Source organism: Saccopteryx leptura, chromosome 1, assembly GCF_036850995.1.
Source record: "Saccopteryx leptura isolate mSacLep1 chromosome 1, mSacLep1_pri_phased_curated, whole genome shotgun sequence".
Classification (NCBI taxonomy): Eukaryota; Metazoa; Chordata; class Mammalia; order Chiroptera; family Emballonuridae; genus Saccopteryx; species Saccopteryx leptura.
In genome coordinates this window covers 43,038,777-43,058,911 of record NC_089503.1, presented here as the reverse complement: position 1 = coordinate 43,058,911, position 20,135 = coordinate 43,038,777, and the positions used below count along the sequence as shown (strand labels likewise).

Here is a 20,135-nt window from a genome sequence, read left to right as displayed (position 1 = left end):
GTCTAAATATCTGAGCAGGCCGGAGGACTCAAAAGCTCAGAATCAAATGAAGGTACTTGTGACATGATGTTACTTTTGTGTAAAGAAGTTCTAACTTTGTTAACTTGAGCCTGAAACTCTAGCTTAACTTCTTCCCCCTTTCCACAAAAAGAAATGCCTTTTTTGGGAAGACAGTTGCATAGGATGGGATTTGGGCCCTAGCGGAGAGGTGGCAGTACCTTGAAGGAATACTTGCGGCTTATGCGGTCCTCAGGGCCCACAGGCGATATCACGTAGCTGGGCAGAGGGATGCTCCCAAGGACCACTTCTTCTCGGCTGTCTTTGAATGGAAAAACACATCAGAATAACCTTCTGTGGCACCTTCCAGGAGCTGGGCCATCCCACCGCCCTAGTTCAGGGCTCCTTATCTCTCCTCGGGATGACTGCATTCACTGATGGTCCATTCAGCTCTTCCCCGGGGACCTGTGTGCTAATGCTAGAACTACACTGGTGAATAGCCATGGCCCTCTCCCCAAGGGCTGAAACAAATGTGTCAACATGCTCAACTCAACCTGCTAACTCCTAAAATACCACAGCATACCAAGGGCTGAGGAAATACAGAGGCAGGGGAGACATCATCTCGGGAAGTTGAGAAGGCTTTAGAAAGTGATATTTAACGTGTTTTTAAAGGATCAGGAGGGGCATTCTGGGTAGAGCCAATCTCATAGGCAAAGTTAGAGCATGTGTGAAACACCCTACCTTAACATCTATTCTCATCCTCCTCCAAAGCATCTTTATTACCAGAGGCAACTTCCTGATGACAACTGGTCCTGTCACTCTCTTACTCAAAGGCACTTTGGACACATACTGCCCAATGGACAGAGCATAAAGCCCAACCTCCTCTGCCTGGTGTCACATCCCTATTGCCTTCTGGCCCTTACCCACCTCCTGAACCGCATCTCCTAGTACAGCCTCCATGCAAGACTTTCTCTAGCCTCACAGGTCCGTCAATCCACTTTCTTCTGCTTCTAGAACTTTACTAAAGTGTCTCCTCTGCTAGTAATTTCCATCACCCCCCCCACACACACACACACACAGCAAAGCAGTACCTACCCTTAAAAGCCCAACTCAAATCCCATCTCTTCTAAGAGGTTTCCCCAAATGTTCCACTATGCAATTAATTAATTAACTTCTTACTGCCCCTAAACTGCCTAAGCACTTTGGATGTCTTCTAAAGCACCTATCACAGTCTAGTTTTATCTTAAAAGTAAGCCATCTCTGGCCCTGGCCAAGTGGTTCAGTGGACTGAGCGTCATCCTGGTGCAACAAGGTTGTGGTTCAATCCCCGGAAAGGGCACATACAAGAAGCAACCAATGAGTGCACAACTAAATAGAACAACTAAGTGCGAGTTAATGCTTCTCTCTCTGTGTGTGTCTTTATCTGTCTTTCTCTCTCTCCCTTCCTCTCTCTCTTAAATCAACAGGGGGAAATATTTAAAGGTATTTAAAAAAAGAAAAGCTATCTTTTCCTCCGTATTTTAAGGCTTGCTTTCTTTCTCACCATTTCACAGCCCTTAACTCTATGTACTGGCGCTCCATAAACGTTCATATGGCCAACTCAATTCACCAGTTGTCCATAGACTATCACAGTGGGTAAATCCAGATGTCAGGTTACAAAATACAGTGATTTACCTCTACTTCCCACCTCTCCAGATTGTGTCAAAGGCGTGCTTATGTTCTAAGTGGGGCAGAGGTTGATACAATTGCAGATCTTGAGACTCTAAATAGTAGCAAACCAGATTCTATTTATTTTAACTAAATAAATAGAACTTCCAGTGCTGGGACTTGTAACAATGATGTCACCAACCATCCATATATGTAAAACTTAATAGTATGGCAGGTCAACAGGTTATTAACTAGCTCAATCACGGACTCTAAGAAGACCACCATTTGCGTCACCTTACCACCCTCTCCAGCACAAGGAGCCCTTGGTGGCTCGAGCCTCAGCTCACCTTTATAGTAGAACAAGCAATAATCGGCAAGCACAAACCACCTCCTTTTCCACAGCCGCATCCCAGAACTGTCCTGCAAAGCAAAGCAAACTCATCAATGTCTGAGTAGTAGACTGTTCTCCCTCCCCCCAATCTTGACTTGCCCATATTCACTCTCTCTTTCAATAAATTAATGAATTTGTATTGCACACACACCCTTTTACTAGGAAATTAAAACTTATATTCAATGATGGTAGATATCCAGGAAGTTGCACCCATCCCTGGAAACATTAATATATTATAAGCATCCTTCTGTTAGAAAGGAACTTATGAGAAAAAAAAAAAGGAACTTATGAATACAAAAATACAGTTCTTCCTTTAAGAATGAAATCAGCTTTTAAGAAAAAGAAAGTAGTTGTTTAATTAAGTGCCATACTACAAAATACTTTCACTTGTGCTGTTTAGAAAACTGGTTTGCGCCTGACCTGTGGTGGCGCAGTGGATAAAGCATCGACCTGGAATGCTGGGGTTGATGGTTCGAAACGCCGGGCTTGCCTGGTCAAGGCACATATGGGAGTTGATGCTTCCTGCTACTCCCCCTGTTTTATCTTTTACCTCTCTATCTCTCTGTCCTCTATCTTTCCAATAGAAAGAAGGAAGGAAGGAAGGAAGGAAGGAAGGAAGGAAGGAAGGAAGGAAGGAAGGAAGGAAGGAAGGAAGGAAGGAAGGAAGGAAGGAAGGAAGGAAGGAAGGAAATTGGTTTGCATAGTATAAAACAAAGAGTTTAAGTTAGCTAATTAATCAATGAGGCAAAGTTCTCATTTGATTAGTTCAGTTCTCCACCATGAGACTGCTCTTGTTTCTACCATAAGACACTGTGTTTATCCTATTTTTTTATTTTTTAGTGAGAGAGAGAGAAAGAAAGAGAGGGACAGCAGGTAGAAAGGAAGAGAGATGAGAAGCATCAACTTGTTGTTGCAGCACTTCAGTTGTTCAATTGCTTGCTTTCTCATATGTGCCTGGACCGGGGTGGGGGGCTCCGGCTGAGCCAGTGACCCTTTGCTCAAGTCAGCGACCTTGGGCTTCAAGCCAGCAACCTTTGGGCTCAAGCCAGTGACAGTGGGGTCGTGTCTATGGTCCAACGCCCAAGCCAGAGACCCTACGCTAAGCCAGTGATGTCAGGGTTTTGAACCTGGGATCTCAGCATCCCAAGTGGAAGCTCTATCCACTGCACCACCACCTGGTCAGATAGAAACTGTATTTTTCTTCCATCCAATATAAAGCACCTTGGATTTTTTTGCTATTAAATTATCTGATAATAAAAATCTGTCTTTTCTAAAATGTAAATGATTATATATATTTATTTTAAACATTTTAGATGATTGTGAAAAATTTTTAAAAGACATGCTCCTGGTAGGATAACAGTGTTTTAGAGTCAATTTTCTCACAAACCTAGGAAAATCCCAAAGTTTTTATAGGTGTTAAAATTGTCTTCCTTTTGCAAATATTTTTGACAGTCTTAAATTAAAAAAAAAAAAAATCTGTTTCTAGACCTAATAACATGAAGTTTGTTCATTGTCCACCTACTGATGTGCTAAAAACATATTTAATTTGCTGAGTTCATGCATTTCTCGGTTTTATCTTCACCATTGAGCAGATAATCTCTAAGCATACGGTAGTTGTTTTGTTTGGAAAACTCTCCATCCTTCCATATGTGGTTCAAACATCACTTCCTTCAGGAAGTCTTCCAGGACTCTGCCACGCAAAGCTGTGTTCTCTCTGCTGTGTATCCACAGCACTCCACAGGGCCTCAGTTACCAGGTCACAGCAGCAGAAGGGCCTGGGCCTGGGAGTGGGGTTATTTATAATTGCTTTCCCTTCACATTTCAAAGGAGCATCCTTTTATTCAATGGATGCAGGGAAGCAAATGAAAAAAGTCAGAGGGTTAAATTACTCAGGTGAGAAAAGAGATGAACATAAGAAAAGAGAGTGAGAACAAGCTGTGAGGAAGGGGTATCTTTAAGAGAGGGGGTGGCCTGACCAGGCGGTGGCAGCGCAGCGGATAGAGCATCGGACTGGGATGCGGAGGACCCAGGTTCGAGACCCCGAGGTCACCAGCTTGAGTGCGGGCTCATCTGGTTTGAGCAAAGCTCACCAGCTTGGACCCAAGGTCGCTGGCTCGAGCAAGGAGTCACTCAGTCTGCTGTAGCGCCCCCCCCACCCCGTCCCCGTCAAGATACATATGAGAAAACAATCAGTGAACAACTAAAGTGCTGCAACGAAGAATTGATGCTTCTCATCTCTCTCCCTTCCTGTCTGTCTGTCCCTATCTGTCCCTCTGTCTGACTCTCATCAAACCTCCCCCCAAAAAACCCAAAAACAAAACAAAACAAAAAACCCAGAGAGGGTGCCAGAGGAGAGGTGACAGAAGAGGACATGGTGGTTGCCATGGGGAGCAGAACGCGGAGACAGATTCACAGGGACTGTCAGAGATTTCATCTGCGTGGTGTGCAATTAAATGCCCTGCTCTGTCTTCCCATAAATCCTTTGGTAAAAATGTGAATCACTGCTTTTAGAGTTTGATCTGTGTGTGTGTGTGTGGGGGGGGGGGGTTGTTTGTTTTTCCCCCCAGAAAATAGGATATGTGAGGGACTGTGCCAGGTAAGGATACAACACGTGAGAGATATCTCACGTATGCAGACACATACCGCCCCACAGACAAACCATGAGTTCCTCGAGGGCAGGAACCGCAAGCTATTCATCTCCTTACATTTGCTGTGAGGGCACTTGGAACAGGGCAGGTGCCTGGTGAATGAACGGACGGGCAGCAAGGAGAGGAGACAAGAGGAGCACGGTCTCTGGCCCTGGGGGTTCACAGCCTACCGTGGCAGAGGACCAGTGGTGAGGACAGAGATGGAGGGTGGCCCCGGGGCAGACAGCACTGACAGGCTGAGGGAGAGGGTGGGCCCGGGGCCGACAGCGCTGACAGGCTGAGGGAGAGGGCGGGCCCATGACGGTGCTGAGGTTTCTAACCCGAGCACCTGGGAGAACAGCGATTCATCCTCATGACCCAGAACAGCAGGCTGAGAGGGGGAGAGAGGTGGGGTCAGGAGACAAGGAGCTGAGTGAGCTGATCTGGAACATGAGGTGCTGCGGAGCTAGATATGTGTGCTAGACTAGGGGAAGGGAAAAAATGGGATTTTTTTTGCCAGATGATAACAGAGACACTTTAACATCAGCAAGGCACGTACTGGCAGTGAGGCTGGCTTCATGGTGGCCCACCCACTCCAGCTCCTGGGCCCCAGGGCAGCAAATGGTATCAAGGGCCAAAGTGGTTAAAGGGGTTTACAGGAGGGGAAACTGTAGCCAGTGAGTGGACAGTCCACTCAAAAAATGAACAGCAGCCTGACCAGGCAGTGGCGCAGTGGATAGAGCGTCGGACTGGGATGTAGAAGACCCAGGTTCGAGACCCCGTGGTCGCCAGCTTGAGCGAAGGCTCATCTGGTTTGAGCAAAAGCTCACTAGCTTGAGCCCAAGGTCGCTGGCTCGAGCAAGGGGTTACTCAGTCTGCTGAAGGCCCGTGGTCAAGGCACATATGAGAAAACAATCAATGAACAACTAAGGTCTCGCAACGAAAAACTGATGATTGATGCTTCTCATCTCTCTCCATTCCTGTCTGTCTGTCCCTATCTGACTCTCTCTCTGTCTGTTAAAAAAAAAACAAAAAACAGCAAATCGCTCAGCACGGTGGGCAAAATCTACCTGCCTCAGACAAACATGAGCCTGTCCCAGCTCTGGGAGGGGCGGGGCCAGCATAAGGACAGGAATCAGCAAGAGCAACCTCCGACCCCCACCCTGCCTCCTCGGCCCCTCACCTGCTTGTGCAGCCAGCCCCTCACCACCACGGGGACACTGGGGTTCCTCCGAATGGCCTGGTCTCTCTTCCCAAAGCTGTGCACTTTGTTGCTGGACTTTATGATCTAGGAGAAAAGCAGACTTGAACTCTAGCAGCGGGGAGGATCCAGGGAGGCACAAAAAAAGCACCTGTATGGTGGGAGGACTGCAGGCTCCCTCTGCCTTACTCTACGTAGCAACACCCTTTGATCAAAAGAACAACAAGGAGACAGGGCACAGGCATGCACATGGCCACAGCATTCTAATTAAAAAGTGAGTCTGAGATCTGGCAAGCTTCCCATCTGGGTCACAGGAAAAAAAATGTGCAGGAACATTTGAATCAACATTCACCGACAGCTGCTGCCCCAGTAGGTCCTATGGTTTTCTGGAACAAAGCTACTTTTTGGTCCCAGACTTCGCCTGTTATCCCTCCTGGCTGGGTTAGGCTCAGCGCTCTCTCCTCTACACAGCTGGTTCTCTTCCCTGCTCCCCAATCGATGCTCCCACACCCTGGGCACAGAAACCTCTGGGCCGTCTTCAAGGGCACCATTCCTCGGGCCCATCTGTCAGAGTTGTCTCCAGGCTGTCTCTAACACACCTGTGGCCCTTCCAAGACAGGCCTGGAAAATGAAGAATGCATCCCAGAGCCTAGATGTCAGTCCTGGTACTGTCAGCAATCACCTGTTTTCTTGGACACGTGACATACCCTCAACCAGCTTCAATTTCCCGACCTGTCACTATGGGGGGGGGGAGACTTCTCACGTGTCTCCTTCACAAAACTAGGGTGAAGGTCAAATGGGCTTCTGATTACAAAGGGGTTTGGCAAATATAAAAGAGGGGACAGAAGGAACGAGTAGCCAGGAACTCACCTTGGGGCCAGGCTTGGTCTCCATGGTGGAAGTGGTCCCAGTCGTGGACGTCTCACTGACCATGCTGGACGGTCTTTGGTTTCTCTCTTGCTTTGACATATGTGGGTCTGGCCTGTGGGGAGACAGAGGAGAACCTAGTGAGTAAGGGCCAGGCTGCAGGAGGAAGGAGAATCTGAGATGTATTCCTCGTTAGAACTGGCTGATGGTCCCTCAACAACCGAGGACCAACCTCTTGGAGACCACCTGACTCCAGACAGTCCCAGTGCCACGATGACCAGCCTACCAATGTGCTTCAGGGAATCAAGAGGATGAAGGATGGACACATCCCTACAGCCTGGTACCCCGCAAAGCGGCCAGGAAATCACCCCTTTTTGCTGCCCTGAAGTCCCATGTTTACTCTCTTACTCACGTGACCGTGGCTGCTGCCCCATCAGATGGGCACACACAGTCACACATCACTCTTCACAGTGAGAACAATCCATACCCCTTATACACATACACACCCCTCCATTTCTCTGTCTCCCCAAAGAAGCTGCTTATAATTAGTAACAAGATATCACTTGTGCCCATATCCACGCCCCCAGACACACACAGAGAATCGCTTACATAAACGCCAGGAGGGCTTGCCTCCCAAAATAGACTATTCAACCAAGAGTCCTATTCTGGGAACACTCCAGCTGCCCCAAAATAGAGCCATCGGAGATATTAACCCTTTGTGCTATGCTTGAAGAACAGGAAGTAATAAAGCACGCCTGGGTCCCCAATGAGGATCCCCTGGGCGTATGCCCATCAACATCCAGTGACATCACACTTCCCACAGAGAAGCCCCGCTTGCCCGTGGAGGACCAGCACTTTGGCGACATCTCCCTCCGACACTCAAGAGACACCAGAAGGAACCCTTCTCACCTGCCTCCACAGAGCCCCAACATTTGCCAGCGTTTTTCAAAGCAGTGTGGTGGCCAACGCCTCCACACAAATTCAATATTATCCTTGAGCAGCTTGGGGCTGACGCCCAGATGCCGCTAACTCCAGGATCCGTGAGCCTTCCTCGAAGCAGAAGTCCCAGGAGGTCACTGGGTTTCGTCCTCTGCTCTGACAACAGGCAACAGGATCGGCTGCAGTAAACTGAGGCTTTCTGCCTGAGTTGTGGAGAAAATCTGACCTGGAGGCCTGAGCCAGGACCCTGGGGAGATGAGGACAGAGGACCCAGGCCGGACACCGCGGAGGAAGCAGCGTCCTGATGTCCTTTCTCCGGCCTCGCTTGCACCGAGGTGCTAGGAGGGGAAATCCTGGTTTCCACACTGGAGATAAAAGAAGCTGCTTCCCTGAAAAACCACTGCTGCTCCCAGGATAAGTGATCCTTCCCGTTCCCCCAGCCAGAGCTACACCGTGAGGGAAGTTCTCCGTGGAAGGGCCAGTGCAGCGGGCACCGGCTTTCCGAGGGGCTGGGGCTGGGGCTGGGGCGGCTGGATGCTTGGCAGCTGGAGACGCAGTTCCCTTCGGGCAGGAGGCTTGCTGGCTCCTTATCAGCTCAGGCACTCACTCTAGATTCCCGCCCACGGCCTCCGTCCCAGCCAGACTTTTGTTACTGCTCCCCACTGGAGAATGCCGCTACATTCAGTAGCGGCTCACTGTGGGCAGCGGCTGCGTGCAGCAGAGCCCTACGCCAACGGGGTGGGGTGGGAAGGGGCTCTGAGAGGCTCCTTGTCCAGGCCTTGCCTCCGGGAGAAACTATGTCCCAAACACCTTCCTGGAACCGGGTCTTGCCTAATTTCCAGGCTTCCAAGGTGTAAGACAAGGAAGAACTGTCAGGTCACCTCAGTTACAGCAGCTATATCTCTAAGCTAAAATTCAGGGCACAAAGTTCAACAATAAAACAGGTTTGTTTGAGATTTTATCAAGACGAATTTGCTCTCATTTAAGACTTACGTAAGGCTTCTACAGAATATTTGAAAAATATTTTTTAAAAGCTGAAAGAAAAAAAAAAAACACCATAGTCCCACTACCCAAAGGAAAATCAGTTTTAGTACTTGTTATATTTACTTTCACTATTTAAAAAAAATTTTTTTTATTTATTGTTTTTCAGTGGGGGGTAGCAAGAAGTATCAACTCATAATTGCTTTACTCTAGTTGTTCACTGATTGCTGTTGTATGTGCCTTGACCAGGCAAGCACAGGGTTTCGAACCAGCGACCTCAGCATTCCAGGTCGACACCCTATCCACTACACCACCACAGGCCAGGCTACTTTCATTCTTTTTTTATGTACCTGTTTTTTGTGGGGGGTTTTCATGAGGGGATGCATTTTTATTTTTATAAACTGAGCATACTGTATTTATGATTTTGCATCTCGGTTTGAAAAAAAAAATAAACATTTTCTCCATTCTTTTAAACTCATCCACATCATTTCAAATGACTGCATCAGATTCCATCAACTAGCTACACCATCCGTCCAGGCAGGACGCAGAAAGGATGATCTGGATTGGTGACTGGCCCAGGTAATCCACAACAGACGGCCACGTCTGCCATTCTGCACTTTACAATCTTGAGCTCTAACTCTAATCATCCCCCTGCATTCTAACCCCGTCTCCTTCCCACACTAGCTTCTCAAATGCTAGCTGGCAGGGGGTTCCCAGGCCAATAGAACAGGAAACAAATGACTGCCCTGCGGCCCTGGGGGAGTGAGGACAGGGGGTACAGCCACCACCCAGGAACCCAGCGGTGAACATACTTCAGCTGGTGAAGGGCTGGTTGTGGCCCCAACACTGAACATCAGTGGCGGGGTGGGGGGTGAGAGGTGGGGAGCACATGAAAACAAATCCATTCTTCATGACTATAGAGACATCTGCTAAGCTGCACCCAGAAAAAAAAAAAAAAAAAACTGGCTTGTTAGGAAATACAACTGAAGCTCAAACTAAATCTGCCGCCAGGGAGGAAACTGTGTAGTTTCTATCTTCCCCAGGGCTCCCCATGGGAGGGACAGCTCCCAATTGAAGCAACAGACTCAGCCACTGCCTGGTAGTCAGTCCCTGACCTGGCCCTGACAGACCAAGGGGCACACAGCTACCCAGGCAGCCCAGTGACGGCGTCTCTCTTCAGAGCACGTCCCTCCGAATCTCCTCAGCATGGGTGATCACCTCGTAGATCCCCCATGGGTGAATAGGACTTTTGGAAATAAACTACAAGTTATCTGAAATTACAACTAACACTAAAAGGAAAAAAAAGTGGTGGCCATGGTTGGGACATCACTTGGTATCCAACAATGAGAATATAAAAAAAAAAAAAAAAAAAAAAGGTCTCAAAAACAAGTTTCTCAGTTGGCTGAAAAGCTGGCTCTGATGGAAAAGTCGAGAGGCTGTCTACCAGCCTGTTTTCAGCACGGGAACATCAGTGGGGCCTGATGGTCTGGATAAGACAACACTGTTGTGGGGGGGGGGGGGGTCATCACTCACTTGGATGTGGGCCCGCTTGGTGCATTTGCTGCAGCCAGTGACATCTTAGGGAGTGTCCCCACTTTAGAGTCTGGCGGGCAGACACTGATCGGTCCTCAGGTCCTCAGACCGAGGACCCCTCCTAACAGGCTGCACCCCAGAGCTGTCTTCCTTCCCAGTTCCCAACAGCCCGCCCTCAGGCACGTGAGTCACACAGACTGCACGTGAGGGGACCAAACCCTGACCAGGCTATGGACAGGCGGACTCTCTGTGTCACTAAATGCAATGTATTAACTTGAAAGCCCATTTGCCAGGTTTCTGTGCCATCTGGATTCCCAAAGGACAGTGGGATGATTTGAACAAAGACCCTTTCCTTGACTTGAGCTACACAAATGCTGATTCTTGTGCTGGAAGGGTGTGGGCTGAGGCTCCAAACAGCGAGCTGGAGTTTTAACTCGATTGTCTCCCATCTGGAAGGAGCAAACGAAGTTAGGAGGAGACGAAAACCTGTCTGGAGAAGCATAATAGGAAAATGACTTCATTCCACTCTGAACATCCTCAAGGATGTGTCAGGGGAGTCTGGGCAGGACGCTACTTTCTCTGTCCTTCAATTAGTTTCTCTGTCTACAAAAGGAGCATATTCTGCTCCCTACATATATATCCAGGAACAAATGCGTATAACACGGACAAACTGAGTAAGAAAAGGAGGTTATAATTCAGAAGCCGTGTCTTTCTGTTGGGTCTGAATTTAGGTGAGTTTGATTACTAGGATCCTCAGCCGTCTCTCAGTCAACATTGTGAACAGGAGCAGAATGAAGTATGATCACAGAAAGACTCCTCCCTACCCTACTGCTAACACAATAGGTAGGTCACCACACCAAGAGTCACCAACCCTCAGGGACAGGTACACAAGGTCAAGCAAGTAGAGAGACTGGGCGTACTATATGTCAGGCACTTTGCCTGAATTTTCTCACTTAAATACGCAAAGTCAGCTTTTTTCCATCTCCACTCTATAGAGGAGGAAACTGAGGTTTAGAGAGATGAATGACTAGCCCAAAACAGAAGCTGGACTCCAAAACCCTGGGCTTGGCCACAGGGACACCATACCATGGCAAGTCCCAAAGTCTGACAGAAGCAGTCTCTTGTTCTTTTCATCCCCAAGAGTAACCTCTAAACCAAGAGGAGCCTGGGGTGCTGGAAAGACCATGAGACCCAAGTAACTGGGCTTCAACAAAGCTCTGCAGCTTAGTGACCCCTCCACAAGTCGCACTGCTTCTCTGGGCCTCAGTTTCCATTACTGCAAAATGAGTTGAAAACTACTCTCCTCTCACAAGGTGTGTGTGTGTGCATTGAAACAGCACTTAGAACACCATGAAGTGCTTGCTACACTAAATGAAAAGCATTGCTTGTGACTGGCACCAGTGGTGACCCCAGAATTTAAATCTCAGGTACACCTTATTTTTATTTCCAAGGCATATCTCTCTAGAAAGCACAAGTTGCCACAAACAATTAACTTCTAAACAATAATCACATCCTATCAACAGCCCCATAAACACTATCTGGGGCTTCTTTAAAGTGTAGTAAACTTGTAGCTGGGGAATTGGGATCCCATCCTTTCCCCAGGGGAATAATAATGTCAAAAGTCTTCCAGGCTAGGATAGGAGGTTAGAAAGCTATGGGGAACTGGGAATCTTTTATTGAGAAGACATCATGAGATGATACCTATATTCCATTAATTCCTGGAAAAATGGGCCCCCAAATTCATGCTCTGTCCTCAAGAATCTTACACAGAGAACTCAGCTAAAATTACTGCTCTGAAAGGAGGCACATTCACAAACAACCAGCAAATGTTTTAAGATGCTGACACCCACCACCTATGGGGTATGGAAAAGCAATGCACAAGAAAAAGCAACAATAAAAGGAAGTTCTTGTTCCAAAGTGACAGACACCTCCACACCCCCTCATCCCATAGAAAGAGACACACACACAGACAGATCGCCAACGCTCACTGCACACTCCCAACACCCCGGGGGAGCTGTCTGACACAGTTTTTCATTCAGCAACCATGGCCTCATTACTCAGCTATGGCTTTCTGTGTTCCTCCCCCTTCCCCCGCAATACTCTCTAGAACACAAGCTCCATTTCCTTACCCCACCCCACCAGGGAGCTGGAAACCAGCCCAAACAGCACCCCTCACCTGGCATGAAAATAATCCAGTGAGCCTCACGGGCTCCCCTCCCATGTCTCCAAACCCAAGGACTGCCCTGAACTCAGCCCGAGTCCTGCTCTGCCAAATGACCCTGGGCCAGGCTCTCCGCTGTCCAGACTGCATGCCTCTGTCTGTGCTGGGAGAGCCAGACTTTGACCTCTACTGTTCCTCCCACCTCTGCTTTGCTGCCTCAGAGATGCTACAATTCTCACTAGAGCCTTGACAAGCCTATCCGCTCTTCCTGGCTTATCAGGCAGACACTTCTCTCATTAGAAAAGAGCCCTTTCTGATGGAGAGCTGGGCACTCCCCAGACCAGGGGGCAGTAAAGGGGGATGACAAGGGAAGTCACAGGATGAAAGTAAATGGCTGTTTGCAAGCAGCAGCTTCCTTCCACAAGCAGCAAAGCCACCCCTGCACCATTTTACCCAGCAGAGCCAAAGCCAGGGGGCCGTGTGGCCACGGCTGCATCCCCTGTGCCAGTGCCCTCCACAACACCCACCTCAAAAGCCAAGCCCACACCCAAGCTGTCTGAACAAACTAAGGACACTGTCACCACCTCTTCGCCTACCTGTGACTGTCACAATGCCGTCTCCTAAACCAAGAAGGAAAACTGATCAGTCCAAGTTTCTGGATCTGCTTGCCAGGTGTTTCCATTTTTCCTCATTTTTTCTGCTGCCATGGCAACCAAATGCAACAGGCACAGCTAGCCCAAGACTGTCAGTCTGGAGACATAAGGTGCTGGGTTACAGCTGCAGAGAGCAACAGCATGCCAGCCTCAGAGCCCCCGGCTCAGTGGATGAGCAGCAGGAAAGACTCCCTCCTGTGCTCTGTGTTGTGGTGCACCCCCCACTCCCACCCCATGCTTCTCATCTCTTGTGATCAGCTTCTACGGACTCATAACTGCCCCCGAGTGAAGGGAGACAGCCATCTCCCAGCAGCAGAAGACACTCCACCCCCAGGCCCACAATGGGCACCCACCTTGGACAGCTTGCCCTGAAGCCGGCAAGATGAAAGCCCAAAGAGACCAAAGGTAAGGAAGCTAATTTTTTCAGCAAGATTTTTAAGTGTTATCCTCCAAACACCACTTGTAACATTCCAGGCAATTCCAACTTGCCATTCTTTTCCAAACAATCCAATGAGAAAACAGAGGGCTGCTCAGACCCCCAGGGAAACTCACAAGAATGCCAGAAGGCGCCCTGGCCGGTTGGCTCAGCGGTAGAGCGTCGGCCTAGCGTGCGGAGGACCCGGGTTCGATTCCCGGCCAGGGCACAAAGGAGAAGCGCCCATTTGCTTCTCCACCCCTCCGCCACGCCTTCCTCTCTGTCTCTCTCTTCCCCTCCCGCAGCCAAAGCTCCATTGGAGCAAAGATGGCCCGGGCGCTGGGGATGGCTCTGTGGCCTCTGCCTCAGGCGCTAGAGTGGCTCTGGTCGCAATATGGCGACGCCCAGGATGGGCAGAGCATCGCCCCCTGGTGGGCAGAGCCTCACCCCTGGTGGGCGTGCCGGGTGGATCCCGGTCGGGCGCATGCGGGAGTCTGTCTGACTGTCTCTCCCCGTTTCCAGCTTAAGAAAAATGAAAAGAAAAAAAAAAAAAAAAGAATGCCAGAAGGCAAGCTAGGCCAGGGTCCTCTCCCTGTTGCAAAACTCCAAGGCAATCCTGGGTGCCTTGCCGCTGGCTTCTGAGAACAGCAGGCTTCTGAACTTCCAGAGCGCATCCTCTCTCAGTGAGGCCCCACCTCGGCACTAGTGCTTGTCAGAGCCTGGGGGCCGGTGCACACAGCCAGCTGTCTGTCAGCTGCCAGCATGAGGCCCCAGATGCATCTCTCCTCTTCCTGGGAGCTGCAGAAGCACTGTCACTGACTTCCTGGACAGACCAATACCGAGGAGAAAAGGCTCCTAGGCATAGCACCACCACCAAAACCACAGCCTGGAAGTTCCTTGTGCCAAGGCTTACCCCTTCAGGAGGGCCCCTGTGTGTGGCCCTTTAAGCCACAAAGGGGCAACCACAAGCTCTCAATTTAAGAAAGTCACTGAGCCTGACCAGGCGGTGGCACAGTAGATAGAGCGTTGGACTGGGATGTGGAGGATCCCAGGTTCGAGACCCCGAGGTCACCAGCTTGATTGCAGGCTCATCTGGTTTGAGCAAAGCTCTCCAGCTTGAGCCCAGGTCGCTGGCTCGAGCAAAGGGTCACTCAGTCTGCTGTAGCCCCCTGGTCAAGGCACATATGAGAAACCAACCAATGAACAACTAAGGAGCTGCAACAAAGAATTGATGCTTCTCATCTCTCTCCATTACTGTCTGTCTGTCTCTCTCTCTGACTCTCTCTGTCTCTGCCACAAAAGAGAAAAAAAAGAAAAAGAAAAAAGAAAATCACTGAGAATCAGGAAAGAGGCTTAGGAAAAGGAACCCAAATGATCCAATCACTGGAATTGGGACCCTGCAAAAAAGCTCGAGAATATCTTCTGATGAAAAGACTACCAAGCCCTGGCCAGAGTGCTCAGTTGGTTAGAGCATCATCTCAATATACCAAGGTTATAGGTTCGATCCCTGGTCAGAACACATAAGAATCAAACCAAGAAATGCATAAATAAGTGGAACAATATATTGATGTTTCTCTCCCCCCCCCCCTTCTCTCTAAAAGAGACAGAAATAGAGACTGGCTACCAAGGAGGCGTGTCTTCTTTCCAACCAAGCACGGGTGCAGTTATTAGATCAAATTTTATTACCGCAAATACAATTACAATTCATTTCCGCAAATACAATTACAATTAAAATCTCTAAGCAGCAGTAACTTACTTAGTCAGCACATTAACACCTGAGTACAGTCAAGGAAGGGGACTGTTTCTCTTTTTTGGGGGGGGGGAATGAGAAGCATCAACTCATAGTTGTGTCACCTTAGTTGCTCATTCCTTGCTTCTCATATGATTAAGTGCCTTGACCAGGGGGCTCAAGCCGAACTGATGACCCCTTGCTCAAGCCAGTGACCTTGGGCTCAAGCCAGCGACTGTGGAATCATGTCGATGATCCAGTGACCCCTTGCTCAAGCCCGCAACCTTGGGCTCAAGCCAGCAACTATAGGATCATGTTGATCCCACGCTCAAGTTGGCAACCCCGAGCTCAAACTGGCGAGCCTGAACTCAAGCTGGATAAGCCAGTGCTCAAGCTGGTGACCTCGGAGTTTCGAAACTTGGACCTCAGCATCCCAGGTTGAAGCTCTACCCATTTTGCCCCCACTAGTCAGGCAGGAAGGGGACTGTCTCTTGAAGACCACTGAAATGACAGGCAGTATGTGTCCTGATCAGAGGCACAGCATCTGGGGACAGACTACCTGGATTGAAATTCTAACTGTCACTTACTGGCGACTTTTGGCAAGACCCTTCACCTCTCTGTGCCTCAGTATCCACCATAATAATGGTACCTGCCTCATAAGACTATTGTGGAAATTAAATTAATATATGTAAAACACTTAAAAAAGTACCTGGTAATAAACAGAGCTATATAAGTGGTAGCTATAAAAATGATGATACTATGATTAATGGAAAAGTCAACTCTTACTCTAAGAGGTAGATTACTTCATTTAATGTTAAAGATGACATTCCAGATCCTAAAACAAAGGATACTGGAAAATCTCTTTCCTAGAGAACTGTGGACTGAGCTGAAGTTTGCCTGCCTACAACTCTTACTCACTGATCTGATGCCTGTCGCGGGCAGTCAGGCAATGAGTGCACCCCACTTCTACCTGCCAGCCCATCCTCCTTCACCTTCTCCCCTGCAGATCAAACATGCTAGGCCAGGGTACCCAGACCCCTCACCATCATGGCCCCCCTTCTCAGGCAAATCTCAGCCGCTCAAAATCCCTCTTGAAACCTATTACCCAGAGGGCAGTGTTTGTGGCTTGGCATGTTCTGGGTGCTCCATAAACTTGAACAAATGAAGTAGCTCACACACCCATGGTATACCAGAACTCTTCTCCCCCTCTCCACGCACTGTACTTTTCCTAACGCTGCCTGAGCTTCTGTTAGCTCCTCCAACAGAGACTTTCACATGCCTGTTGGCTGGAGAACCAGGCTGCAGGGCCTGTTGACCGATATCTATCTGCCTCGGGGGACCCACAGTGAACTAGGCAGCATAACAGAAAACACTCTAGTCACCTAACAAAAGAAGCTTGTCAGAGACAGACTTGAAAGCTCCCACTTCCTTTAATAAATCTGGACTGTGGATTAAATGTAATTATTAGTGCTGACCAACAAATATTTCTAATTCTCTTCCCGCATTCATGGTTAAAATGCACTTTTTTGTCTCTTTGAAGTTAGGAGTGGTCATCGGACTTGCTTTAGCCAATGAAACGTGAGTGAAAGAGCCAGTGCACACTGCACCCAAGTTCCCTCTGGCAGTCATGGAAGCATAGAGATGGAGCCTCCCTCAGTAAAGATGACGGAGCAGAAGCTCTCATGACATGGAATGAAAGTGAGAAATAAACCTTAATTGTTTTATGTCACTGAGATTTTTTATTTTTAATTTTTTTTATTTTTTACAGAGACAGAGAGAGTCAGAGAGAGGGACAGATAGGGACAGACAGACAGGAACAGAGAGAGATGAGAGGCATCAACCATCAGTTTCTCGTTGTAGCACTTCAGTTGTTCATTGATTGCTTTCTCATATGTGCCTTGACCATGGGGCTACAGCAGACCGAGTAACCCCCTGCTCGAGCCAACGACCTTGGGTCCAAGCTGGTGAGCTTTTGCTCAAACCAGATGAGCCGGCGCTCAAGCTGGCAACCTCGGGGTCTCGAACCTGGGTCCTCCGCATCCCAGTCCGACGCTCTATCCACTGCGCCACCGCCTGGTCAGGCTGAGATATTTTTGGATGTTGTTACCACAGTAGACCCTAGCCTCTCCTGACTGATTCTGTATTACTGACACAGTAACTACAACACTCAGAGCTATGTCCTCTGGGTCCACCAAATCATAAGTTTTCACATTATTTCTCTTCTCCATGCTTATAATATGTAAGATGGGAAACCACTTTTGGTGGGCATGCACCTGTTACACCAAGCAGCTCAGGTGAGCTCTACCTGCCCACAGTAGGGTAGGTGTGTTATCAGTTCACATCAGTAATACTCTAAAGAAAGTCATAGTAGAGACTATATTTTTTTTCTTTCCACAGGTAAAGGAACCCAAGATTATCTGATTCAAAACCATCTAAGATTACCACTGCAATGCAGTGAGAGAACGATGGATATCTGGAGGAGACTCAAGGATGAATGAAAGAATCTGGGAATAATTTAGGAGGGATGGAAACAGTAAATTATGGTTCTCAGACTATTACCTGAATCAGAGTCACCTGAAAGCTTGTTAAAACACAAGTTGCGAGCCTGACCTGTGGTGGCGCAGTGGATAAAGCGTCGACCTGGAAATGCTGAAGTCGTCAGTTCAAAACCCTGGGCTTGCCTGGTCAAGGCACATATGGGAGTTGATGCTTCCTGCTCCTCCCCCCCTTCTCTCTCTCTCTCTCTCCTTCTGTCTCTCCCTCTCCTTTCTAAAATGAATAAATAAAATTAAATTAAAAAAAAAAAAACAAAAAAAACCCACAAGTTGCAGGGTCTAAACCTCCAGAGCCTCTGATTCAAGAAGTCTGGGGTGGGCTTGAGAATTTGCACGTGTAAAAAGTTCCCCAGTCAGCCTGACCAGGTGGTGGCGCAGTGGATGGAGCGTCGGACTGGGATGCAGAGGACCAGGGTTCGAGACCCCGAGGTCGCCAGCTTGAGTGCGGGCTCATCTGGTTTGAGGAAAATCCCATCAGCTTGAACCCAAGGTCGCTGGCTCCAGCAAGGGGTTGCTCGGTCTGCTGAAGGCCCGTGGTCGAGTCACATATGAGAGAGCAATCAATGAACAACTAAGGTGTTGCAACATGCAATGAAAAACTAATGATTGATGCTTTTCATCTCTCTTCGTTCCTGTCTGTCTCTCCCTGTCTATCCCTCTCTCTGGCTCACTCTCTGTCTCTGTAGAAAATAAATAAATAAATAAAAATTAAAAAAAAAAAAAAAAAAAAAGTTCCCCAGTCATGCCAGTTCAGAGACCATACTTTGAAAATCACTGCTCTAGAAGGATTCACACCAAGAAACCAGGTGAAGGCTCTGCAACTGGAGTCAGTGTGGCCTTAACAGATCCTCTTTTTTGTTTTTTGGTGGTTTTTTTTTTTTTTAGAAAGGAGAGGGGGAGATAGAAAGGAGAGAGAGAAGGGGGGGGGAGGAGCAGGAAGCATCAACTCTCGTATGTGCCTTGACCAGGCAAGCCCGGGATTTCAAACTGGCAACCTCAGCATACCAGGTCGACGCTTTATCCACTGCGCCCCCACAGGTCAGGCCAGACCCTCTTTTAAGAAGAAAAAGAGAAGAGCCAATTTCCTTTTCCATCAACACAATCAGAGAGCTGATGTGAAAAGGACAAGAATGGTCATCTCAGCCTTTCTTTCCTCACCACAGAACACAGTACACAACAAAATTCAGCTCCTCTTTACGAGATTATAACAACAATCTTCTTTACTAGCACTTTCTATTTTTTAAGTAAATGGTTTCTGCGAGGGGAACTCATGCCTCACTCACCCTCTGGAGCTCCACCAGGAGGAAAATCAGGGTGTTTCAGGAGGAAACCATGTAGACCAGTGGTCCCCAACCCCTGGGCCGCAGACCGGTACCGGTCCGTGGGCCATTTGGTATCGGTCCGCAGAGAAAGAATAAATAACTTACATTATTTCTGTTTTATTTATATTTAAGTCTGAACAACGTTTTATTTTTTTTTAATGACCAGATTCCCTCTGTTACATCCATCTAAGACTCACTCTTGACGCTTGTCTCGGTCACGTGATACATTTATCCGTCCCACCCTAAGGGCCGGTATTGGGCAGATAAAATATATTATGCTCACTTTGTTAAAGATGGTGCTGCCCACGTGGAGGCCATGCCCAGGTGATATTAATGTGTGCTGAGAATCCTTGTAGCCTGGGGCTTGGTTTTGGGATTAAGCCTTTCCCACCCTTTTTGATGTGGGGTGGTACAATCCAAACATGCCTCAGAGAACTGACTTTGTATTAGAGACTTCCCTATTTTAGATATTGGATTAAAGGTTTTGAATCTACACTATAAAATGGGGGCAGAACGGGAGCTTGCGCTCTTGGTTCCTGAGATTAGCATGAGAGAGCAGAGAGAGTAGAGCCAGCAGCGGAAGGAGGCCACGTGGAGGAGGCCAGGAAAAGCAGCCAAGATGGCGGAGTGCTGAGTGAGATGCCAGTTTGTGTAGAGTTTGTATCTGGGATAAGGAAGGAGATGGGGAACTGAGGAGAATAAGGCTGGTGAGCTAGAAACCTTTGATTCTAGGAAACTCTTATAAGTCAGTAACTTTGTGAGCACTGAATGTGAGTGGGTTTTGGAGCCCAGTGTGTGTTTTTACTTGCCCGCCGGGTACAAGCTAGGATTAAAGACTATGGCCCACCAGTTTGTGGCTCCGTTGTTTCTTTACCGACTGTCCGAATCCAATGCGAACCTGCATGGACCGGGCTGCTTTGATAGTGGTGGCCGTGGCTCCTGGCTTTACAGCCAGTCCATGAAAATATTTTCTGACATTAAACCGGTTCATGGCCCAAAAAAGGTTGGGGACCACTGATGTAGACAACTGGCTGCAGCCTTCATCTTCAACTTTATCTCCACACTTCCCTTCCCAAATCTCCGCTACACATCAGTCTTCTTGCCCTTTGACCCCATC

At 48.3% G+C, this 20,135-nt stretch overlaps 1 protein-coding gene across 4 annotated transcripts in view; it reads right to left on the bottom strand.

Annotated features, from left to right (window-relative positions):
• PLEKHA7 (pleckstrin homology domain containing A7) overlaps positions 1-20,135 on the bottom strand; it is a 244,206-nt gene that overhangs the window by 79,509 nt on the left and 144,562 nt on the right. For all 4 annotated transcript variants that reach the window (XM_066365237.1, XM_066365245.1, XM_066365252.1 and 1 more), the window contains 4 exons: positions 6,734-6,845; positions 5,846-5,950; positions 1,992-2,064; positions 219-319 (listed from right to left, as the gene is read on the bottom strand). In XM_066365237.1, the coding sequence (XP_066221334.1) occupies positions 219-319; positions 1,992-2,064; positions 5,846-5,950; positions 6,734-6,845 (391 nt within the window). The remainder of the gene's footprint in view (positions 1-218; positions 320-1,991; positions 2,065-5,845; positions 5,951-6,733; positions 6,846-20,135) is intronic.